Source organism: Pelmatolapia mariae, linkage group LG6, assembly GCF_036321145.2.
Source record: "Pelmatolapia mariae isolate MD_Pm_ZW linkage group LG6, Pm_UMD_F_2, whole genome shotgun sequence".
In the NCBI taxonomy this organism is placed as follows: Eukaryota; Metazoa; Chordata; class Actinopteri; order Cichliformes; family Cichlidae; genus Pelmatolapia; species Pelmatolapia mariae.
The window spans coordinates 34,468,377-34,493,635 of NC_086232.1; the positions used below are offsets into that span (position 1 = coordinate 34,468,377).

Here is a 25,259-nt window from a genome sequence, read left to right on the forward strand (position 1 = left end):
ATTTGGCTAAATGTCTCTTAGCAAGTTGTACCTCGAGAAGGTGCTTTTATTCTTCTGGCATAATCCTGGCTGGACAGTTCTTGGCAGAATTGGTAGAGATCATTTAAATTGGTTGATTTTCTGGCACCAACTCAGCTTTTAAGCATAGTCTACAAATTTTCAGTAAGGTTGAGTTCAGGGCTTTGATTGGGATCATTGTCCTGTTGGAATATTTGACTGTGTACAAGTTTCAACCCTTTAGCTGTTGATGTGAAGTCAAGTTGAAGAACTTGGAGGTAGTCCTTCTCCTTCATTACTCCATCAATCTTGTGCAACGCAACAATGCCATTAGCAGCAAAATAGACAATGATGCTTCCACAAGCATGCTTGAGAGGTGGCATGGTGTTCTTTGGGATGAAAGCCTCACCGTTCTGCTCCTTTAAACATGCCCCTTATAAATAAGCAAATACCTCAATCTTTGTCTCATCTGATCATAATACTTTTCTCCAGAAGGCATCTGGCTTGTCACTGTGTGCAGGTGAAAATTCCAGTCGAGCTTAAAAGTTAAAATTTTAGAGCAGGGCTTTTAGTACATTCTCAGTCCATTGTAAAAGTCGCTTCACTGTGGACAGTGGCTCTGGTGTTCCACCAGTTTCCAGTTAACAGCAATTCTAACCAATTTTCTCTCACCTGAGGGTGACTATTTTGGTCTTCTTGTAGACCTTGGAAAAGTAGTGATACATCCAATTGTTAAGTTTGTTTGAACTGATGATCTTTGAATACAGCTGTTTAAAAACAGCTACAAGAGGCCTTTCCAGTTTCTGTAAATCTGCAGTTCTAACTTAAGGCTTCACTGAGTTTCTTGCACTTTCCAATTGCAGTATTGGTCACTCCACCATGGCGGCAAAGAGAAGCTAGCAGTTGTAGTCAATCACAATCACTCTTGAGAAATTAATAGACCTTGGCCTCGCCACAACACTGTAGAACCTTCAGCACCATTTATTGAAACATTTAACGGAGCGTATGCATATATTTGAGCCCTTGCATAAAATTTTGACCCTGTGTGGATTAGAGAAAATTCAAAATAAAATTAAACATGTGTCGGAAAAGGGAAAAGAACAGTTCAAAGAAATTATGAAAATTCAAAAGTTACTATGACATGCAAGCTCACAATGAGTGTATGTGAACTGACCACAGCTGTAAATCTTTACATTGTTTATTTTAATAACGGCATAATTTAATCTTTAAAATCCTGGGCAGTATATACATAATTAATCATTCGATCAAATAATAACTCGCACTTTCAGGAGTTTTAAATTAAATATATTATATATAGAACAATTAGAACTATTTACAGTAAGCTTATATATGATTACAGTAAAAGCAAAGCAAACAGTTACAATCATCTGTGTCTGAAACATGATTAAAACAATGTTGCCACCAAGATCCACATATTGGGTTTCAGTGCCTCACATGAGTTCTTCAAGTCAAGTCCTGCTTGCAAGAGTGTGAAGTTATGGTAACAGTTTTAGTGGGTTCTTCGGTCCACTCAAATTATTTTTATCCAGTTGGGTCGACTCGATCCAGTCAGACGAAAAACATGGACTCAAAGGACCTTTGGACATGCTGCTGTAGTACAATAAAGCTTGTTTGACACGCCCACGTAGGAAACCATGACAACTGAAATGCAGCAGCAATTAGATTATTACAAGAGTGAACTGGTCCGCTCAACTTCAAAAACGGCTCAGACCCTGCCTTCAACAAAACCACACTGTGTGAGACTTTGCTTTGCATTTTCAGTTTTTTATGCTTTTCAGCATCTGCTTCCTCTGGTAGGAAAATCAACTGAAAAAGACAAATCTAATCACAGTGAGTTTTCCAGACCAGGATTACCAGGATAGTATTTGCTCAAAATGATCTTATGTGAGCAAATAACAGTCTGGTCAACCTTAGTCACACAGGCCTAGAAACCTGTTGGGAACCATCTGTCGTGCATGTTGTGCATTTGCCAATCAGTTGGTAAGCGGGTGCTGGCAGACACTCTGATATTGACTGCTAAAGCCCTATTCACTCAGATATGATGAACAGTCAGGTCCAGAAAAGCTCTGTGAGATGACTTTGGTTGATAGGAGACTGGAGTGAAAACAATCGCAAACTACTCGCCAACAGTAGCAAAACTGTAAAAGGTGTGACAGAAACCGGAGATGGAGAACATTCGGCTTCAAAGTGAAAGGTGACCCTTTTAAAATGTGTTTGTTCCAGTAAGGCACAACTTGTACTATGAAGGCAAATGTTCTCTTTTTCCAGTTTGCACTGTTCTTTTTCAACTTTTACTACAGCTCAGAGACTAAAATGATAAATGTCTCCAAACAAGTTGGCATCTTCCTCGCACACTACTAGTGCCCACAGCAATCTGCCAGCAACAGAAGCAATCACAACAAGTTTTTTTGCAATGCTCTCTTTGCAACTTTACCTAACAAGAGCCAGAAACTGTTCACAAACAGTCGGGGAACGCACATTCTCTTGGGGCCAGAGGTGGCTTACTGGATTGTGGCCCTGTGTGACTCAGAACTCAAACTTTCCTTCAGAATCTCGGACAAACCCACAATTCATCATATCATATTGGTGACAGATGGATGTCAAGGTGTAGTAGCACTAACTTGTACTTTTGAACAAGCTTAAGCACAACTGAAGCATTGTCCCACACCATATTCATCAGTCTGAACGGCAGATTTGATGCCTTATGTTCTTACAGAAAAGTCCTTCAGCATTACATTGTCATTAATCTGCCAAACAGTCCTTAAGATATCAAAATTCACGAGCCATCACTGTTATTGTGAGGCAAAGATTGTAAAGCAAAACTGCTGTAACCCTGTTCACTTATTTCAACCACCAATCACTACTAGCTGAGTCGTGGTTATCACTGTGCATATATTGGTCCTTCTCAGAAAGACTGTAAATAGGTCCTTTGATTTTAGAGCCACTGTGTACTGTGCTGAGTCTCATTGAGTAATAAGATCCAGTCCTTCACTGATAGCACAAAAAAAGAAAAATCCAACAACAGGAATAGTAGAAATCCCATAAGCAACAAGAGAAGCTAACGAGGAACTGATAAAGGCAAAGGAGTGTAGGAGCTCCACATGGGATGTTTCTTGACAGAAGAGCCTTAACATGAACACAAAGGCATGTACGTCAGGGTCCAATATAGGGCTCAGGGCCAAACAGTGAGAGAACACCTGCTGACCGTTGGGAGACATAACCAACATGCCATCTCACTGTGGTTTGATGAGAGTGGAATTACAGGCAGCACAAACAAACACTGTCTCTCTCTGTGCTTCTGGAGCTGAGGATGAAATAATAAAAGACAGCGGCTATAACTCAAAGAACAGATGAATAAAACTAACAGAAACAGAATTGTGTGATATGATGCAAATATTTTAACGATATTGCTTCTCACCTGTTGCCCCCATAACAGATTTCAGCACCTTAAAGGAACAGCATCGAGAGCAGAAGCTGTTGCCACAGTTACTGCAGTTTCTCTGCAATAAAAACAGACAGTGGGTTAGAGCTCATCCCAACAGAAAAATAGGATAAAATTAACCATGATGACGACATGATGCCTAAATATATCCCAAATTCTTGCCACAAGGTTTCAGTCTCACCCTTTTCTTCAGAACCGAGAAGACGGCATTGCAGCTCGAACAGTTGCCTTTGGAGACAGAAAGAAACAGCCAAGAATAGAGCTGTAAGTCTTAGAAAATCTACCGTGTCATCACCGAGCTATAAATAAGAGGGTTGAAATCAGCGGAGGATTTGCTGACCTGTGACGGTTGCGGGATAGCGTTTACGCAGTTTCTCTGTCAGTTTAGACACTTTGCTGCGTATTGGTTCATTTCGGCTTAGAAGACCATTTTCAGAGATAGTGTCATACTCGGGAGCTCCAAGGGGTCCATCATCATCCTCCTTAGGGAGACGAAGAGGAGTGAGATACATAGGAAAAACAAATAGTTTGGTTTTTTTTATATAACGTATATATTTGAAGTGTAAAGAAGCCAGGAAACAGATTAAACATTAACAGAGGAGAAACTAGAATTAAAAAAATAAATCAGGTAGTCTGACTAATAGCTGTTTGATGAATAAGCTAAGCATGATGATCACAACAACTACTAGGATGATTATGAAGGTGGAGAACACATGCTTTCAAAGAACATGCTTTCACGCACTTGCTGTACTTAATTTATCTGCCAAACATGAGGACGCAATCTCCATAAGAGCAAAAGCAGAAATATTAAAGAAATTAAATGTTGTTAATCTCTCTTAACTCTTAATATTCAATATAACTAGGATGTGATAAAGGTACCAATTGTCTGTGAACCAAGGGCTACCAAGTAAGGTTAGCACAACCTACTCCACTACAAATGTGATCTACTACACTGAGTGACAGCAATGACACAGAACCAAATGAACAGAGTGTAAGAGGACAAACAGAATGAAGATATTAGTTGTCATGTGTTAAAAGCTTTTCTTGTTAAAGAATATAAAACCATTCTTTAATAAGAATAACACATATCCAACTTCAACAAAAAATAAAGACTTGGAGAGAGGAGGATAACTTCTTCCTTCCCTGCAGTTAATGGAACAGTTTAAGATTTTAGCAAATAAGTGTATCCATTTATTTGATGAAAAAATTCATGTACAGATAAATCAGGTGTAATGGACCTTGTTGACTAATATTGGCCACTAAATTTGACAACATATTTGTTATTTAAAGGAGTTCAAGTTTTAGAGTTTTATGTCACAAGAGCTAATAGATTTTAAAGGCACTTTTGGTATTTAACTAAATCCCTCACCACAAGGGGGCAGCATTTTATCAGTCCTGAAATGTCTTTGGATCTATGCTTCTGTTCTTTAAATGTTTTAAAAGACATTTCTTTTTAGCTCTAACCACATTTCCTCTATTATGAATAACAATATGTGTTTTTAAAATAAAGGTTCATCGCTACTCAGTCTTGACTGAGTCTTGTCGTGCAGACTGGTGTTACACAAAAGAACACCCTGGCGCTAGTGTTCAGCTGATTTCTCTTAAAATATTTTGGACAGAAAGTCACAGGCAATTATTCACATTCTGTTGATAGAATTAGTTCAGTCTGGGGATTTAATATAGTAAAGATTTGTTGCCTAAAGTATGATGCTGATCATGCTGAATAATAATGATAAAAATATTCTGTAATTGGAGGCAACAATTATGGGCATGTTATTTATAGCATTATTGCTGCCACACAACTCCTGCCAAGGTGAATGAATGAATGAATGAATTGGCAGTAGGGATGTACAGTGAAATCACTTACCACCAAAACCAATGGGGTTTCCTTGTCAGGCAACAAAACAAGAGATGAGAAAAACATTACCTAAAAGTACTGATATTCAGTGTTACTATCCGTGACCACACCAAAAACTGCGCTTCAAAAAGCAAAGCAAGAACTAAAGAAAAAGTCATGATGAACTAGCCTCCTCTCAATAAAGGAGAAGAACACTTACCTGTGTTGAAACTGAATTTTCCTGAGTTAGGAGGATAGCAGAGGGAAAAAAAACCAAATAAAGACAGGAGGTATGTCAGCAACAAAGGCTTCCTCCTCCCTAACAGTTACCGGCAAGCTCAAACGGTGAATTTCTTAATTTTTTTATTATTATGCAAGACAAAAATTTATAGAATTCACCATCCAAATTTGTTTCCCCCTACATCTATATATTACATGAAAAGTTAAGCTAATGAATGACTCCAGTTTACTGAAGATTTCAGTAGAAACTACTTATCTGAGCAAAAGAAGAAAGGAGTGAAAGATAAAACTTCTCCCATTCATTACACCATTTCTGTTGCTGTCAGGGTGAACCAAGTGGAACACACTTGGTCTTTTTGCTCCACCTATGAGTGTAAATCTGTGCCAAATCAGGTAAATTTAGTGCTTCCAACTTGGCCAGACAATAAATGGCAGTAACCATTTTTTTCTAGTATAACTTTGGCAAGAAAACAAATTAAAATACTACAGAAACATCTTTTATGATTAATTAAACTACAAAGATTTATGAAATTGGACAATCACATTAGACATTACAAGGAAGAAGTTATAATACCACAGACATCTGAGAATTACAACTGCACAACACAGGATTTAAGGGTGTGTGTGAGAAGTAACATACAAAGGTAATTTAAAAGTACATCCTAAAATGTAAGTGTTCCGTTTACCTCAATGGCATCTTTAAATTCATCATCAGGCTCAGCTTCCTCAGCTTCTTCTACACTGCCAGGGGACAGATCCTGTTGTGACAAAACACAAAACAACATCTGAGCACTTGTTTACTTAACTCCTGAAACACAGCTGATCCCAGAGTGAGCACCCAGAACAGCTGTTAAACTGTGGTATGATTAAGAGATCTGAAATCAGGATCACACATGAATGTAACGGGTGAAGTTTCACTCTGGAATTCCACAGATCAATGTGATCCCCAGTCTGTGACTTTGCTGGAGTAAAAATCCTAACACAGAAAGACACAGAGGGCATGAAAGGAAAATGATAGATGGACTGTTTATCCCATGCTCTCAGTGTAAGAAGCTTTCAGCTGTATTTGGTTTTAATATAAATCACAGCAAATAATCCTTCAGTGTAAGTCGTATCAGACCGTATAAACTTTTGTCCTCCGTGCTTCTGTCTCTCACCTCTAGACTGGTCGGTGTGGGGGTCCTCTCCAATAAATTGCCTTGTTCTTGTTCTTCACACGCCCCTTCTGAGGTCTGTGTCTTGCTCATGTGGAACAGTTTCTTAAGCTCCAATAAAACTGGAACAGATTAACAGACCATCGACTGCATTTATAAAGATGGATGTAGCCACCTAAAGGTCGTTCACTGGATTGTGGACTACCCTTTTTAAAGTCTCAAATTCAGTCACCATCTTACTTTTTAACCATAATTAAATGAGAATGTATTGTATGGAATGACCATGTACTACTATTGTATTGTATTACTGCTTTTAGAGCCAGGCTCTAGTGGCCATTTAACGCTTCAGTGTTAGCTTTATTTTTCAGCCTTTTCCAAACTAACCTCTGCAGAAGTCTCTGTTCCACAGAAAGATGACACTGTTGAGTCCAGCTAGCACCCAGGCCACCGGAGCAACATAGAGTAGACACACCAGGATTAATATCCCTCCATAGAACCTGGAGGTGGAACATTTTGAGAAGTCACATTAAAACTATGTGAGCAATTGATCAGCAACAGAATTCTTTGTTAAGTTCACATTTGACATTTTAAACCGTGACTAATGACACACATCTGAATATCTTGTTACTATTGGCAACAACAGAAGAGATCAGTACCGCAAAGCTTTTTAAAACATATACAATTCATTCACATGCATAAGCTGAACTGATGTTATCATGAGCGTCGGCTGTTGAGCAATAATGACTCAGCTATAAGCAATAAGAATGTGTGTGTGTGTGTGTGTGTGTGTGTGTGTGTGTGTGTGTGTGTGTGTGTGTACGGGTTCGTACTATCCTGGTGGGGACCAAAATCTGACTTTTACTATCCTGGTGGGGACTTTCTGCACCGTGGGGACCAAAATCCAGGTCCCCTCGGGGTTGAAAGCAATTTTCACACTCAAAATGCGGTTTTACTGTCAGGGTTACAATTAGGTTATGGTTAGGTTTAGGGTAAGGGTTAGGGTTAGGCATTCATTTTTAATGGTTAGGGTTAGGGTAAGGGGCTAGGGAAAGCATTATGTCAATGGGATGTCCCTACGAGGATAGCAAACCAGACATGTGTGTGTGTGTGTGTGTGTGTAAAAGAGAGAGACCACAGATGCAGACCTTGATGACTTGGTGTGATTATCCCAGTACAAGACTTTATAAGCAGCTTCTGCTGACTGACAGGCAGAGGACAGCATGTCATCCAGCTGCTTCAACCTGGTGAAGGCAAATGAGACCCACAAATAAAGGGTGAACAAATACATTTCAACCGATTTGCAAATACATACCATGAACAAATACTCAGAAATGCACCGATAGCTACAGTTTGTAAACTGCTTAAAAAAAAGAAAAAGAAAAGAGGAAGTAACTGACTTCCTCCAGCTTCTTTATCAGTGTTTGCCTGAAACTTAATCTTTAAATTGGATATTTTAAAATTGTAAAAGTTAACACAAAAGTTAACAACTCTACAGGACAAACAAGCATTTCCTCAAAGTTTTTTCCTCCAAACACAAGTAGCAGCCAGCAAGTGTTTGCTGACATCTTCCATGTCAACTACAGGCAACCATGGCAACCTGCTAATAACCAAAGCAATTAAAAAGAGTTTTTTGATGCATCGCTGTAAACCTCTTTCCAACCAATTTCACCTAGTGACTGCCAGCAACCTCAAGCAATTGCTCACAAATCAGCAAGGGAATATACTTTTTTTTTTTTTTCCCCCTAGCGACCAGTCGTTGCCAGGGGGTCACCTAAAGGTCTCTAAACCTTCCAATCGGGACCTTAGCTTTTTGAAACCAGAGTTTATAAGTATAGGGTGCATCAAACATTGAAAGCATACTCTGCTTAACTTCTTTCTGCACATTAAGGGGGACCATAATTTACAAAATGAACATAATGTTGGATTCAGTAAAACCTGAAAGAAGTGTCTCAGACTCTAAACATACCAGTAACAAGTATACTATGGGCATGGATCAAGTGAGCTGAGGGCTCTAGACTTTGTTTTTGACAACCAACAGGTTGTCTCTGCTGGCCTTTTAAACGAAAGCAGGTTTAAAGCAGCTCCACACTGACTTCATTTTTTTAGATCTGGAAGCTACATGCTAATAGTTTAAGTCATTAAATGCATAATTTGCCTTACAGGTCTTTGACTTCCAACATGGCCTCCTGTTTGGTGAGATGAATGATCTGTAAGTCTCTGCGATACACAGCGTGAAAGCGACGCTTCTGAAGCTCATCTTCTGAGGCTCTGCCCCTACACCTGTCCTGCAGGTAACCCAGGGCAGCCGGCAAAGATACTGCTGCTAAACTCACAGTGAACCAACCGACTGATATCAGAAGAGGGAGACAGAAAAAACAACATAGTAAATTATTCAAAAGGCAACAATAAGGCTGAATAAGGCTGTGTAATGGTTCCTCCTACCTTCATTAACTGTGCAGAAGAAGACATTGAGGAAAATACAAACAAGCAGAGAACACAGTGGCATCTTCCACCTGAGAGATTTAAAAAAAAAAAAAAGATCATAATGAATACTGCAATATAAATATGTAGCTCTGTGATTACTATGAAAAAGCAGTTATGTGATGTTCATACAAGGTACAGAAAGCACAAATACACACCCGAGCAGGAAGCGAATGAGCTCCACTGTATCTGTAACGGGTTCTAGATATAGAGCCATCCTCTTATAGGACAAAACCATGTTGAGGAGGTCAAAGTTTGGTGTACTCCGAGGGCTTCCCAACTCAGAGGCATCTGGAGACCCAGGGGCCTCTTTAGACAATGTGTGCACCAGCTCCCCCCGATCCCCTGTGCCCTGTGAGGGGTCTTGGAATGATCCAGTACTGTGCAAAGCCATCCCTGGACAGAATGAGGGACAGACGACAAGCAGGATTCAGGTGTTGAGTAACTTCGAAAGCAAAAATGAATCTGCTGTGATAATATTACCAACTGTCTAGAGCTTCAGCAAGAGAAAGTTTGTAAACCCTTTTGAATTACTGAAATTTCATCTTCTTACAAATAAAGACAAACATAAACTGATAACACAAAAAAACGTCTTACAAAAAGTCCAAGCTGAGAAAAGTAACAGGCCTTGAGTTTCCTATATCTTAGAATCTCTTTTAGCAAAACGTACACCAGATCTTTTTAGCTTTTATAGAGGATTTTCAACACTTTCCATCATATATCAACCTTAACCAGTTGTGTTAAGGTTAGGACTCTGAAATGACTATTCCAAAAACATGAATTTTCTTCCTTTTAAACTATCGTGCTGTTGATTTACTTGTGCACTTTGGTCACTGTGTAGTTGTGACACTCTACTCCCGAGAGAGCAAAGCAGCCCCAAACCACAATCCTTCCACCACTCTTTCAGTTTTAGAGCTGCTAGACAGTACTGTTCTAAAATTCACAAACACAGAGTTGTGCATTTTAAATAGAAAAATCGACTTCTTTGTCATCTGTCCACAAAACATAATCTCAGAAGTCATTGCAAACCTGAAACACACTAAAATGCTTCCTTCCATTAATACTACTCTTATTTGGTGTTTTGAATGAACAAAAATTCTGATACTTGGAGAGATTTTTACTCTTTAGCTTTTAGGTTCTTTGTTGAGGTCATCAAGCTGAACTCAGTTTTGCTCAATATTAATTTTATCTCTCAATAAGCTTATTAGTGTAACCCTCCACAGCAGTCCCTGTTTCTTCTGTGACCCCCTTGAGAAAATTAACTGCTTTAGTGAGATTAACACCAGTGCTTGATTTGTTCAATTTGTAGACAGTCTGCCTCGTTATGACCAACCAAGCTTTCAGAGATGCTTTTGTAGGCTTTTCCGGGGTCTATTCCTGAGGTCCTGTGAGAGAAACCCATCATCCAAGCTTTATTGGAAAGAGCGAATTTCTCCACTAACCTATCTTTGTGCGCTTTAGTTGTATGAAGGATCTCCCATAACCCACGCTTACAGTCTCATCTCCTTTATACGAGTTCATGAATGAATAAACCTAGCGTTCAGGTGGATTCCTTCCAAGTGTTACGATATGTTGGTAGCTTTCATGAGGACTACTTATTTCTGATTAATCTATTAAAATCGATTTCTTTATCGTGTCCATAAGGAGGGAAATCCGGGCTAACTGCTGTGGCCTGCGAGATGCGGCCAAACCGGAAAGTTAACTCCAGTCCTGTGCCGGTGGGAGAGCGCTGTGCTGTACAATAGCAACACGACACCGGCATGTCAGCCTTGCTAGCTACTAAATACGAAGGAGATCATTTACCTCGAGCACGGTTTCCAACAACAACCAAGTTATGAAGCGCGGCGGTGCTGAAAGGAGCTCAGGCGAAACTAGCGAGTCCCACCGATACCATCATCTTCAGCGTGGAGGAAGAAAGAGCCTCCGAATTCAAGCAGCTCAGTCAACATGGCTCCGGCTGTCCTCCTGCATGAGCACAAACCTGGAACAACGAGGCGATTTCTGGAACTGTCAGCGTGTCGACATAGAGAGTCAACCCGCTATATTTCTTTTTTGGACCTGCTACCTTTGCTTTGCTAGCTCTGTTCAGCAGCGAGAGCGTCTGCTTCCTCGTTTAATCCAGGCCTGATAATTGATAACAGAAAATGGTCAATGGCAGGTGTCCAATCCAGTCGATCGCAGAGAGCCTGATCAGTTTTTTCCCCCTTTTTTAAATTAAGAATACTCCTTTGGAAAACAAGAACATAATAAACATATTTTTTATTAGGGTTTTTTAAAAATTATATTTGTACATTTTACCACCATCTGCGCTCTTGGACAATCTTTCCATACATTTCAATTTTATATTGAAAGCATTTTTGTGAGTAATTATAATAATAATAATAATAATAATAATAATAATAATAATAATAATAATAATAATGTCTCTTTGTGACCTTTAAAGCAGAAATTATTCAGACTATGTCAGAGTTCTGACTGTTATGATTTATCAGAATAGTTATCATACCAAAACATCTAATTAAAGGATGCTTTTGTTTTGTTGTTTTTTTGTTTTTGTTTTTGTTTTTGGAAAGGGGGGGGGGCTCCAGTAGATGTGAAAATAGGGGTTTTTTTATTATTAGTGAAAGTAAAACATTAAGCAAACTGCACTGATGAATACTGGGGGCTTGGATACATACTGGAGAAGGAGAGCCATGTGTTCCCATTAAGCAATAATTCAGTCATACTGACTGGATCCTTATACTGAGAAGTGAGGGCCCTCCACTTACTAACAGGGCCTCATTCTGAGTGAAAATGAGAAATGAAAGATGGGTTGACCAGTGAAGTAGCATAAGGCTACTGCTGATTTTGTTACACACAAGTTGAGGTCATGATAAAGTAAAACTCACCTGGTTTAAAGAGCTTCAGTCAGTCCTTGACCACAGATTTACTGTACAGCAGTTGATGAAGATTAAATAGCAGCTGTGGAATTTAGACTGTTGCTTTAAATCCAAACACACAGAATATAATAGAAAGAACACAGACAAGCTTTAAACTACGGTTTAAGTTAAGGTTTTGCAATTTTGCAAACCCATTCAGCGAAAATGAAGGAGGAGTATCCTTCTGCAAATGAGCAAAGAAAGAAGAAAAAAAAAGAGGAAGAGGATATAAAAGTGTCAGCAAGACCGTGGCAAGTGGAGCAGTTAATAACAATCAAATGAAACCCTAAATAACTGAATGCTGCTAGTTTAGTCTGTGAGAGAGACACCTGAATGACACATTATTTCTTTTGTTAACATTAAACATTAGTTACCTTAGCTAAAAAAAACAAGTTTCAACTTTAATTCATTCATTGTTTAGGAAATTGTTTTTGTACAGTTCCCCGTTGTTAACTGAAAAACTCCTCTACTGGGTTAAGATCAGGTGACTGATTAAACAAAACAAAACAAAAAAATTAATTAAAAAAAGATCCACTTTGTGACTTTCTACTTTTAAATACTACTTTTATTAGTCCAAATACATTATTTTACATAGTGTAGTCAAAATAAGAGACATACAGTAGTACATATGTGAGTCACAGACAATTATAAAAACAGGATTGGCATAAACACATACTGGCTCAACCAGTAGTTTCTTCAATAAATACCACGAACATAAGAAAAATGGCACTTGGAATTACACTGAAAGGCTCCACACACATTTAGTTTTCAGCACTTACTACTGACCTGACATATACCGTATGCATCTAAATGTTGACCTCAGTGATCACTAAGCTACAGTTCCTGGAGCTTATTTTCTTTTCACCATGTAATCATAAAAGTATTTAAATTTGTCTGAGAGTTAGATAGTTTTAGTTTTTGACAGGTGACCTAAGATGCTCATTGCAGTATCTATAACTTGAGATACTGCTTTGTAAGATTTCTTTTGAAACAACACAGTCTCAAAGGGAAGACCTGGTCTAAAAAAAAAAAAAAAAAAGAAAAAGAAAAAGTGCATTGCACAGAGAGACCTCATACTGGTGAGTCATTTCAGGTTATATCAATATACAGTAGGGACTGATTATAGCCACTGAGCATGACGCACCTCAGAAACATAAATATTTGCATCCTGTATTGTGAATGTTGCTTGTTTTTAGACATGACTCCTTTGAGCGTGCTGTGCCTGTATATCACGTGTACATGGGAAAATATTAAACGTCTTTCTTTGACATTTTACTCAGCAGAGGCAGGACTGATAGGTGGCTGCTAACATAAAAATAAAATTTAAACATATTAAGCCTTGCATAAAATCAACTTTTATGCATATTGCATAACAAAATTCCAATCTCAAGAACCACACTACTGTAGCTGCTTGCTATGAGAGCGCTGGTGGAATTTGAGCCCACCACAGTTTCTAAAAGACTTTCCACACTGTCCACAGATGTAAGGCTTCTCTCCAGTGTGGATGCGGAAGTGCCTGGTTAAAGCACCAGAATGACGGAAACACTTTGAGCAGACTGAGCAGGTATATGGCCTCTCTCCTGTATGGATTCGAAGGTGGGTCTTGAGATTCTCCATGCGATTGAACTCTCGGTTGCACACTGTGCAGCGGAAGGGGCTGCAACCCGGTGGGTAAAGCTGCAATCTGGCCCTCTTGCTTCCTGCTACAGGTTGCTGACAGCGTTGCTGGAACCTTAGCTGGCACTGGCCAGTGTGTCGGCGCAACAAGCTGGGCAGATGGAAAGTCTGACCACAGGACTTACAGGCATAGAGGGTAGCTATGGGGTGGTTGAGTTTATGACTGGTTCGAACATGGACTGGGTAAACCTGTGGAGCGGCCTCTGACACAGGAGCTGGTTCGGACAGCTGGAAGATACTGGAGAACTCTGCAGGGAGGGATGGAAGATCTGTGGGCGGTTGAAGGGTGGAGGCTGGGTTTGGAGGATGAGCTGCTGAAAGACATAACATGCAGAGTTAATTACACTGTAGAATAATTATGATTTTTTTCATGTTAATAAACACATGAACCCAAAAATTTTAATTACACAAACTTGATTAGCCTTAAAGATCAGAATTCATGTAGTATCAAGTACATACGTAAAACACTTATTTATTTACATGTATTAAGTCAGTAGAGTGACCATTGTTTTTATATAGAGCAAACATTTTTTGAATCCTTTAGAATAATCTGATGTTTAGCCGCTTGATTGGAAGTCCAGATGTTAAAATTTTGCATCAGTAGATAGTAGGAAAGCATAAATGTCGCGCGGTTTGACTGGAATATGGGCATGAGGCAAATTGTCTATTGCATACTGGTTGTACAACCAATCAATATTATTGATAATGAGAAATTGTCTGTTACTTATATAGAACTTTTATTGTCCCACTAGCAACTTAGATCATTTTACATTGCAAGCCAATAAACCTATTCATTTCCCTGCACTGCCAACTTTTTGTTTATCTCACATGCACAGATAAAGTCAATTCAGCATCGCTAGTTAACTGAACATGTATGTATTTGAACCGCGTGAAGAAACTGCTGTATCGGTGCCAGAACACTAAAAACATCCCGAAAATTTCAAACCCAGAATCTTTGTAATATAAAGTAACGATGCCAACCAAAAAGAAAACAAAAACTACTCTGGGTCATGAATGAATGTATTTCTATCTACCTGAACACAAACAGGAAACTGCTGTTGTTCTTGTATGACTATGATGTCTAATTTAATTATACAGACTCAGGAGATAAAATTATAAAAAATAATCTTTCACTAAGCCTGTATTCTGTCATCGTGTTGGCTGTGCTCAGTCCCAGAAGGGCAGAACTGGCCAAACATTTGTTCTGACTTTCACAATTCCCCTATACAGCTTCCTTGGAGCTTGTCCAGCTTCCACTATGGTGGCAGTCAGAATGGACTGTGGGCTGGTGAAGTGAACTGCTGGCACAGAAAGTACTGCTTGTCCTGCTGGTGCAATGATCTGAGGTGTCAGAAAGAATGCTGGTAGGTCTGTCTCTTCACTGATTGCTTTGACATGATGGGATGTGGGAGCTGACTAGAAGTCATCTCCCTCTGTTGCGTCTGATCTGCTGTCATCTCTAGCAGCTGGCACTGATGCTCCTGTTGTGCTGGCATGGCTTGAGCATTGAGCACTGCTGACTCCTGTAGATGCTTGTCAGACTCAGGGCAAGCTGCAGGCAGCACAGGACTCTGAAGCAGCACTAAGAGTTCCTGCCTCCTCTACATGTTATATCATTAGACAAACATGTTCTGGTTTATTTCCATCAGTTGAATGTCTGCTCCCTTCATCACCTGAGAGTTCCAAATGCTAAATCTCACAACAATCCCTCAGAATTTAGGACCAACTTGGTTCAGTCCCCTTAGCATTCCTTTTTGTGGGAAGAAAAGAGTCTTATGTGTTTTCCACTATCTGGAAGTAGCCAGGACACTGCAGGTCCCAAACTCACACTACAAGTCATGCTCTCTGCACCTGGCATTTGGTTAGGGCTTAAACCAGCTTTTGCATTACAATTGCTTCATTTGAGATTAAACTATTTTAATTACATTGTAAGTGGACTTATACATATAATTTAAGCACAACTTTAATGCTTGTTAATGCTAAGTAAAATGAACAGCTAATCATTTTGCACCCAGTGAAATAGCACATGGTGAGTTGGCATATAGTCCATCTACCAGTTTTAATACTAATTACTGAAACAACAGACAATAATTTCCTATAATGATCAAATCTAGCTGCAAATGTGACTGGCCTGCAGATCCAAAAATGACAAAAAATTTCCCTGGATGATCTTTCAGCAACTTGATCGCAAGGAAAAATGTCTATTTACTCTTGTGGATTCCACATTTCTAAATCTGAATATTGGAAATGTCAGTGCAGTACATTTGTAAAACTAAACAATTTATGAGAGAAGGCTCTGCAGTGTGTTAACTGTGTTTACAGGCCTGGGTTTTTTTAAGCCCTCTTGAATCTCAAACATTTTACCTTCCCATGAGGTAAATGCAGTTTCAAAGACTTTTCCACTTTAGCTGAATATATCATTGTTAGATATTGTAAATCTGATCTTAATTTCAACCTTATTTGTTGTAACAGAGGGAATACTTTGTGGCAGTTTTCGCTCTTACCCTGATCGAGCCCAGCGCTGGACAGCTGAGAGTTTGAATCTTGGCTCTGAATATTCTGCACTTCTGGTTTCCACTCCTCCAACATTTTGGACTGGACTCCAGATATACACTCCAGGCTAAAATCCTCCACTTTAAAGGAATCCAAACAGCAAGAGGAACCATGTGTTTCCTCTTCTGGCTTCTCCTGCTTTACAGTAACCTGAGTAACTGGCTCTCGAGTGGATTTGCCTAGAATGCTGGGAAGTGGTGGTGAGATGCCATCTTGAGCTCTTTGGTTTGGACATACTGGGTTCATACGTTCAATCTTCACCATACAAACGCGAGAAATCTCTTCAGTTACTTCTGCAAATAAAGAGATGCAAGCATTTAATGATTTCTTTTAAATTAGAAAACTAAGACAATTTTTCCATACATTATAAAATAAATTTAAAGTCAGCCTTCTATGGAGCTTGAGCACAGTACCTTTGCAACTCTGTTTCCAAAAACAGTTACTTTAAAAACAGAACTCAAAACAGATGTGAAGATCCAGAACTTTATGTTTGGAAATCATTACAGTGTTAGTCTCTTTTCTCTCTAGTCTGAAACCATCAGGCATGTAATCAGGGCACAGGTCAAAAGCCAGCATCAGAATCAGAATACTTTATTAATCCCAGAGGAAATGATGTGGTCACAGTTGCTCCAAGATAGTAAGAACAGTAACAAAATAAACTAAATGAAATAATACCATATGTTAGGAAAGTTACAAAATATAACAACATAGCTCTAATTATAATTATCCCAGTATATTACACAAAATTAAATATATATATGGTTCACACTGAGGTGCCCTTCTTATCATCTGGTGTGGCAACAAATTAGTGCACAAAGCATGGGTAACCTGCAAATCTGTGAAGACACCATTAATGCTGAATATACACATTTTTGGAACAAGATATTGCAATCCCATCAATGCATAACCTGGGTGGCATACATCACTATTTTCATTTTTAAAACACTTGTAAGTTATATGAGCGCATCAAGACAAGCTAAAGACCTTTTAATGATTCTTGGATGTGTTGTGTATTTTTAATCTTTGCACTTGGTGGATTCACACACAAACCAACAGGTATATTTTTTTAGTCTTTGCATCGGCCGCAATCTTAACTGTGTTAAAAAAAAAAAAACATTTCCCCCAAAGGTGAGTGTTTGCACTTCAGCAATCCTGCTAGTAACACATTCTGTTGTTAAAACTGGCAACTGTGCATCACTGGTTTCACACTTGTCTACAAAACGTGTGAAAAATGTTCATCCCCATGCATTAACAGTTTAGCTGTTAGTTTCTGTGCACACATCGTGGTCTAAATATAACTAGGATGCTGAGGCAATTACTGGGGCAGTAACGAAAGAGAACAAGTCTGCCAAGTACCTCTAGTGCATCCGTCGTTCGGCTCATTTTCTGGATCTGAAGCTGCGTCATTTATTCTCTCTTCCTCGCGCGATCTGCGCTCGTCGGGTCTTCTCAAATGTTGATCCTGGCTGTCACGAGGCTGATGCGCTCCGCTGTGACCCGCAGGGGTAGTGTCACCTCTGACCTCTGTGGGGCTGAGCACACTGCCCACAGCACTTGTGCTTTGACTGCAGTTGGGGTGTGGCGGTTGATCGGTGTACTTTATGGCACCGAAGAGCTGATTTGTAGTAAGAGGGCTTCCACAGTTCTCCTCTCTGCGCGCAGAGTCCAGCTTAGCTTCGGCTCTCTGCAGCCTTTGTTTGAGGGACTCGTTTTCTCGTCGCATCTCTTCATAGATGTCGCTCGTCACCTGACCTGCCACAAGCTTTTTCACCTTGCGAACCGCGATCTCCACGGCCACTTCAAATGCTCCGTGTATTGCTGCTACAAGCTCCTCTTGAAAGGACAGCGCAGCGTCCGCGTTGGTTTTGTGTGTTACGCACGGTCGCTCTTTGGTCCCAAACAGCTGCGGCTTCATGGTGCGTTTAACGACGCGCTAACGCTGTGCAATGACTTAATATTAAAACCCCTGATAAGCACGTGATTTCCCAATAATGGACCCCTTGTACTGATGGAGCTCGTTTATAAGCAAAGTGAGAGGTTTTACTTCCGCCAACAGTTGCTTATGTGCCAACTAGTGGTCCAAATGGCGAAGTGCATCACTTTGTTGGTTAAAAAAAAAAAAAAAAAAGAAGGACAAAGTACAACTGAGAAACTTAAATTTATTATCTCAGCAACGACTGAAATATCTGAAATTATGCTCTTTTAAGGGCAAGCACAGGTGTAACGGCTGCTCCCGGGACGTCCTCCATCAGTCACGGGTTTTGTAATAGTCTAGGCGGGAAAGAATCCAACCAGAAGGCCCGAGGATGGCCAGAGACATCACCATCAAGACCAAAGCAGATTGCTGCAGAACAACAACATGTTACTTCAGTTACCACCAGTCAAAATTTGTAACATATTCAACAGACATGGAATTAGCGTCTACTTACGACAGCGCCTATTTTATCTTTGGGCGGTTTGCCATGGATGTAAGTTGCTCTTTGTTGAATACCTGACCCGGGTATAAGAACCCGGCCAGCTTTTAATCCAGCAAAAAGCCCACGCATGTTTGGTCTTGAAAGGAAACGCTGGTCACACGCAAGAGAAATAACCACCAAGCGTTTTGTGAGTTTTTAAAGAGATCTCCTCACACGCCTGCTAATTGGTCTTAATTAGGTGCTCTACACCTGCTGTAGAAAACGAGCTTTGTTTTGTTTTTTAACGTCAGCTATATCCTGAAAGTAAATAGTTAAGGTATTTCGAGCAAGTTAAGCTAGAATCTTGGATCTACTAAATGCTCATTATCTTAAGTAAATGGTTAACTTTTAAAATCTGTCCTTTTCCTGTTGACGATCACATTAAACTCTAAATTCAGGGTTTGGTCTTCCACAGTCACAGTGCTTCCTTTTATCAGTGTTTATAAGCATATCCAGTCTGATGTACTTCTGTTGGATTTTATTTAAATTACAATCAACCTCCTACACGGTAAAAAAAAATAAATAAATAAAAAAAATAAAATAAAATAAAAATAAAAATAGATGGAGCGTTGTGAGTTTATATAAATCAGGGCCGTATGAGAGTATATGAATAAAAAACTTTACCTCTAAACCAGCCATTGCTAATTGCTACCTTTCCACCAGGCTTCTTGCCAAATGGTAGGAACAATGGGTCACGTGGTATGTGCTATTAAATGATGTTGAACGTCTGAACAGAGACTGGATAACGGCAGTAATTTCAGTGGCTTTTAATCGTAAGAGGTATTAGCTTTAGTTCAGCTTATCTAAAATGGGTTAATAATGGCACACTCACTTTTTTTTACAGGTAAAATTGCTTTGCGTGGGTTTTATTAACGACTTCACTTCATTAATCTCATTAATAACAGGAAGGTACAGTACCACTGAAATTGCGTTGATGGAAGAAATGGGAGAAATGCATAAAAGAGGCTTGAAATAAACTTATCAAATAAGACAGTTATGATGCCTCAGACCATTTTGATCTATTCAATATTCTTCAGGAGATCCTGAAGCTCATACTCAAGCAATGCACTCATGTTCAGCTCTCATGCATAGATACCTGTAAGGTTAATTAGGCGGCTATTTAGAATTTTAAGACAAAATAACCCCGCTTTTAATCTCGCCACATGGATTTGTGCGAGATTAAAAGCACAAATCCATGTGCGGGGTTTATGTTTGCTCTGTTGGTTAGATTGTTTTTGTTTTTGAATGCTACAGGCTGACTCTTGCTGTGAGGTGAGCGCACAAACACTAACGTCACTAATGGATTAGCCTACTCTTTGATTATTCCTTTACGTCCCTCGCGACTCCGCGTGCCACTGACGCGCCCCTGTGAAGTGGGTCGGCTGGGTATTAGCCGGTGTGAAGGTTACACTTTGGATGCCGGTTCATTAATCAGGTTGTCTGTCTACTGGCCTAGTGCATACAGTTGTCTCACTCAGACTGAAGGTAAGCACCCTTATTATTGCATTTGTAGTTTACAGTTATATTTGGGATACACTGTCAAGATGATAATGGAGAATTATTTGATGTAGATTTGGGGCTTTTGATGCTTTAGATATGACATGGAGACTGGCTGTCACACAACAATGTGACGCATAGAACTATTAGGCTGTTAATAGCCTATGAAACTTCCAATTTCCTTATCAGTTCTCATCAGCCAAAAACAAAAAAGCAAAAAGCTAGCCTAATCTTAAAAATACCAGTTTCTCCTGAAACAGCAAAAAGACCTGAAGTCACCCACTTCAAACATGAGGTGGTGTTTTTTTTGTTTGTTTGTTTGTTTGTTTGTTTGTTTGTTTTTTTAAAGATACACATGCATGTTTTATTGAAAGCCTACAGGGGGCTTGAACACATTTTGTCATGATTTAGCAAAAAATACAAAATTCTGTTGTTTTCGTCTAATCATATTTATTCTTTTTCAGGTTTTACTTAATACAATTAAACTCCTGGCTGTAGAAAATTTTACTTTTTATGGCCCAGTTAAGTCACTGAAAAAATATACTGGTAAGAGAAATTTGCTATTTGCAGTCCCACATAAGTGTTTTCACATGGATGTGTGCAAGTACATGAGTTTGTACAATGTGTAAGTTGTAATGTGCCCAACAAACACCCTAAATACTGTACTTAACCCAATACCCATGAGTAATGAGATAAGAGTTTGTCAGACAGGAAAGGATGGTGTTGGTATAGTTTTTTTGGCTCCAGTCATGGAAATTGTCTGCTGGATAAAAGCTTTGCTTGTGGTTGTGATCTCTTTATCCTTATCCTTAGTTTGACCAGGTTAGTCTCTCTCCTTTTAACTCTCTCTCTTTTACCTTACCTTCCAGACTCTCAGCAGTGCCCGTACATTGGGTTCACATCATCATCATCCTCGTGCCCTTATATAACAACCCAGAAATTCTCCAACCGTGTGACATGGCAGATGCCCTGGATTCCGGCTCCAGTGAGGAAAGTCTCCTTATGCAGTGGAACATTTCCAGTCGACGCAGCCGAAAGTCTGGATGCTCTAACATTTTTACAGGCTTGAACATGCATCAGCTACACAGGCTGTTCAGAATGTCAGGGGAGAGAAATGCTGAGCATCGGGCAAAGCTGGTGTGGCAGGGGATAGATGACGATATGCCAGGAGCAAATGAAGAAAAGGATGAGAAAGAAGGGGAAGAAACAGGGCTGGCCGAGGCCTTGGTAGGACTGAGAGTCCGAGCAAGGAATAAAGCAGGAATCAGAGTAGAGGGACGGAAAGATCACAAGTGGAACAGAGCACTGGGATATCTCAGGTATGTGTCTGTTTTGTCTATTACTACACAAAATAAGAAAAGACAGGATGTGTGAAGATAATGATTTTAGATTTTATTCATAGAATATTGTTTCCCCTTCATATCAGTAATACTGTCACAAGTTAAACTTTGGGTTACACAAGCTCCAGCCTAACTTTGTTCCAGTGGCTGTCTTTAAATGCAGCAAACAATTGTCATGTGTCTAACAAACTCATTTTAACCTCACAAGACTGTGTTCCCCTGCATTCCGTCACACACACACACACACACACACACACACACACACACACACACACAGTCATACATCTGTTTCTACATTCCTCGCTGAGATGAAATAAGGGTTCTTAGAGTAATAATAAAGTCTCACAGCGTGGTGAAGGTAGGCGACAGAGTGGTGCAGTATTAACAGAATTAGTGTCTGTGAAGGTTCTCAGTCATCCAGGTCATCGTAGTCTAAGGAGCTTGGAAAGAAAAGCGTCTGGACTTCTTAAAGTTGCTTGAAGACGTTTCACCTCTCATCCGAGAGGCTTCTTCAGTTCTAAGGTCAAATGGCCGAGAGTCCCAGATTTAAACCCAGTGGGAGTATCCCCCCAAAGAGGGACAAAGGACCCCCTGGTGATCCTCTAATCACATGAGCCAAGGTGTGAAAGCGGGTGTGGGACCCAATCAGCCAGGGTTTCGGGTGAGCTCATTGTTAAACCTGGCCCCACCCTATCATGTGAATTCCTGAGGTCAGATGGCCCAGAATGTGAGTGGGCGTTAAGGCGTCTGGGAAGGGATCTCAAAACTGGATTATAGATGGCAGACAATTGGTGTCGTAAACCACCGCCTCTGTTCAAAGATGGTCGCTCACAGTGGACATAGATGGCCTCTTTCACTCCTCTTTCAAACCATCTGTCCTCTCTGTCCAAAATGTGAACATTGGCATCCTCGAAAGAGTGACCTTTATCCTTAAGATGCAGATGGACTGCTGAGTCTTGTCCTGTGGAGGTGGCTCTTCTATGTTGTGCCATGCGCTTGTGAAGTGGCTGTTTGGTCTCTCCAATGTAGAGGTCTGGGCATTCCTCGCTGCACTGTACAGCATACACCACGTTGTTCAGTCTGTGTTTTGGAGTTTTGTCTTTCGGGTGAACCAGTTTCTGTCTGAGTGTGCTGCTGGGTCTGAAGTACACTGGGATGTCGTGCTTGGAGAAAACTCTCCTGAGTTTCTCTGATACACCGGCTACATAGGGGATGACAACGTTGTTGCGTCTGTCTTTCTTATCCTCCCTCGCTGGTGTCTGATCTTGATGAAGATCAGACACCAGCGAGGGAGGATAAGAAAGACAGACGCAACAACGTTGTCATCCCCTATGTAGCCGGTGTATCAGAGAAACTCAGGAGAGTTTTCTCCAAGCACGACATCCCAGTGTACTTCAGACCCAGCAGCACACTCAGACAGAAACTGGTTCACCCGAAAGACAAAACTCCAAAACACAGACTGAACAACGTGGTGTATGCTGTACAGTGCAGCGAGGAATGCCCAGACCTCTACATTGGAGAGACCAAACAGCCACTTCACAAGCGCATGGCACAACATAGAAGAGCCACCTCCACAGGACAAGACTCAGCAGTCCATCTGCATCTTAAGGATAAAGGTCACTCTTTCGAGGATGCCAATGTTCACATTTTGGACAGAGAGGACAGATGGTTTGAAAGAGGAGTGAAAGAGGCCATCTATGTCCACTGTGAGCGACCATCTTTGAACAGAGGCGGTGGTTTACGACACCAATTGTCTGCCATCTATAATCCAGTTTTGAGATCCCTTCCCAGACGCCTTAACGCCCACTCACATTCTGGGCCATCTGACCTCAGGAATTCACATGATAGGGTGGGGCCAGGTTTAACAATGAGCTCACCCGAAACCCTGGCTGATTGGGTCCCACACCCGCTTTCACACCTTGGCTCATGTGATTAGAGGATCACCAGGGGGTCCTTTGTCCCTCTTTGGGGGGATACTCCCACTGGGTTTAAATCTGGGACTCTCGGCCATTTGACCTTAGAACTGAAGAAGCTTCTCGGATGAGAGGTGAAACGTCTTCAAGCAACTTTAAGAAGTCCAGACGCTTTTCTTTCCAAGCTCCTTAGACTAACAGAATTAGTGTTACTTCTTTGACAACGCTGTGAGCTAAAGTTGGGAAACTCTGGTTGACTGTATAGTTCAGCTTGTTTTCTCATGCTAAATGTCTAATGTGACAATTTATTTTTGACACTTTTTTGTTTGCTACAAATGACATATTCATTTCACTTGCTGAAAGGCTTTTTTCCATTTCTGGAGAAATAAAGAAACATTGTAACTTTATTCTGTTCTACAACCATAAAGTAGAAGTAATCGTCAGTAAAGTTTTTACTTGTTACATTGTAATTTAACTTCTTTTCCATGTGGCAACCTACAAATTTTCTTTATTGCTGTTCTCTCATAATAGCTCGTCTGTGGCTATATTTCTGCTTTACAGTACCATACACATTAGTATCAAACCATCAGGCCAACTGCAAAGGAATTAGAATTTTAGAATATAAACAGCAAATGAAATGTTCAGATCCTCAGATTATAATGTGTCTTTGTGACAGTTTATTTAACTGCCTAACCAAGAGTTATTTATCTTTGTTCCAGGATTAAGGAGCCATTATCTGACTTTAGCGCTGATGATGAAGAAACCACTAAAGCTCCAAGTGCAGGAGAATTTCTGTTGCCAACTGAGGAAGACATCTCAGATAGTCAAAATCCCTTCAAACCTTCATCGTGGAGGTTGGGGATGACAAGGCTTGAGGAAGCCAGAGACTCTGAACGTTACCTTCATCGCATCCTCTGTTAAAAACTGGATTTTGGTTGAAGATGCAACAAAACTGAAGTCTGATTTTGTTTAGACGTACGCGCTTCTGCTATCATGCACTATACATATTAGACACTAGCACAACTTTATGAACTGTGGTAAACCTGCATGCAAATTAAAGGACAATCTATTATAGGAAATTCGAATGTGTGTCTACTCACAGAGAGACTTGTTGGAAAGAGGCTAGAATGAACTGTTTTGTTGTTGTTGTTGTGGTTTTTAATGGGCTGTTCTGTACACTACAATTCTTATACACAGTAAAATATTTTGAATAAACAGAGGGAAATACTTTTATATGGATAGGATATTTCAATGTGTCACAGAATATCAAATCATTCATAAATTTAAAAAAAAAAAAAAGTTAGCGGTGAAATGTACATCCATCCATTCGCTTCGTGTATCCTTTTCAGGGTCGTGGGGGGGACGCTGGAGCCTATCCCAGCTGTCATACGGCGAGAGGCGGGGTACACCCTGGACAGGTCGCCAGTCTGTCACAGGGCTAACACACAGAGACAAACAACCATTCGCACTCACATTCACTCCTGCATTCACACCTATGGGCAATTTAGATTAATCGATTAACCTATCTCCACAAACTGCATGTCTGAAATGTACATATAAATAATAAAACAATTCACTCACATTCTTTTCAAACCCTGGATTAGCTTTTCAGCAGCAGAAAAAAAAGGTACCATATTGTAAAGTTGCCTATTTACAACACACTAGCATGAGTTCACAGTTAGTTCTAGCCATCTAGTAAATTTAAATACAACATTCTCTGTCTTTTTGCTGTG

The 25,259-nt window shown here is 40.1% G+C and overlaps 3 protein-coding genes across 9 annotated transcripts; 1 reads left to right on the top strand and 2 right to left on the bottom strand.

Moving 5' to 3' along the window:
* Positions 1-815: 815 nt before the first annotated feature.
* zfyve27 (zinc finger, FYVE domain containing 27) lies at positions 816-11,296 on the bottom strand. 5 transcript variants are annotated; one of them, XM_063476682.1, is made up of 14 exons: positions 10,976-11,296; positions 9,331-9,568; positions 9,134-9,204; positions 8,852-9,038; positions 7,837-7,932; positions 7,076-7,188; positions 6,695-6,813; positions 6,224-6,295; positions 5,518-5,538; positions 5,328-5,348; positions 3,801-3,939; positions 3,642-3,688; positions 3,437-3,518; positions 816-3,322 (listed from the first exon to the last, which is right to left on the bottom strand). In XM_063476682.1, exons 2-14 carry the CDS (start codon positions 9,564-9,566, stop codon positions 3,252-3,254), a joined length of 1,275 nt encoding a protein of 424 aa, XP_063332752.1. In that variant the 5' UTR covers positions 9,567-9,568; positions 10,976-11,296; the 3' UTR covers positions 816-3,251. The 5 variants fall into 5 exon arrangements, with proteins under 5 accessions (XP_063332752.1, XP_063332751.1, XP_063332754.1 ...); XM_063476681.1 differs by having other exon boundaries at positions 3,801-3,942; XM_063476684.1 differs by lacking the exon at positions 5,518-5,538.
* Positions 11,297-12,669: 1,373 nt separating this feature from the next.
* On the bottom strand, positions 12,670-18,989 carry si:ch211-284e13.5 (uncharacterized protein LOC793850 homolog). 2 transcript variants are annotated; one of them, XM_063475451.1, is made up of 4 exons: positions 18,750-18,989; positions 17,677-18,664; positions 16,272-16,613; positions 12,670-14,078 (listed from the first exon to the last, which is right to left on the bottom strand). In XM_063475451.1, the coding sequence occupies exons 2-4, from the start codon at positions 18,233-18,235 to the stop codon at positions 13,489-13,491; spliced, it is 1,491 nt and encodes a 496-aa protein (XP_063331521.1). In that variant the 5' UTR covers positions 18,236-18,664; positions 18,750-18,989; the 3' UTR covers positions 12,670-13,488. The 2 variants fall into 2 exon arrangements, with proteins under 2 accessions (XP_063331521.1, XP_063331520.1); XM_063475450.1 differs by having other exon boundaries at positions 12,670-14,081.
* Positions 18,990-20,132: 1,143 nt separating this feature from the next.
* avpi1 (arginine vasopressin induced 1) lies at positions 20,133-24,759 on the top strand. Of its 2 annotated transcripts, XM_063476691.1 has the most exons (4): positions 20,178-20,261; positions 20,738-20,819; positions 21,143-21,592; positions 24,246-24,759. In XM_063476691.1, exons 3-4 carry the CDS (start codon positions 21,231-21,233, stop codon positions 24,445-24,447), a joined length of 564 nt encoding a protein of 187 aa, XP_063332761.1. In that variant the 5' UTR covers positions 20,178-20,261; positions 20,738-20,819; positions 21,143-21,230; the 3' UTR covers positions 24,448-24,759. The 2 variants fall into 2 exon arrangements, with proteins under 2 accessions (XP_063332760.1, XP_063332761.1); XM_063476690.1 differs by lacking the exon at positions 20,738-20,819 and having other exon boundaries at positions 20,133-20,261.
* Positions 24,760-25,259: the final 500 nt, after the last annotated feature.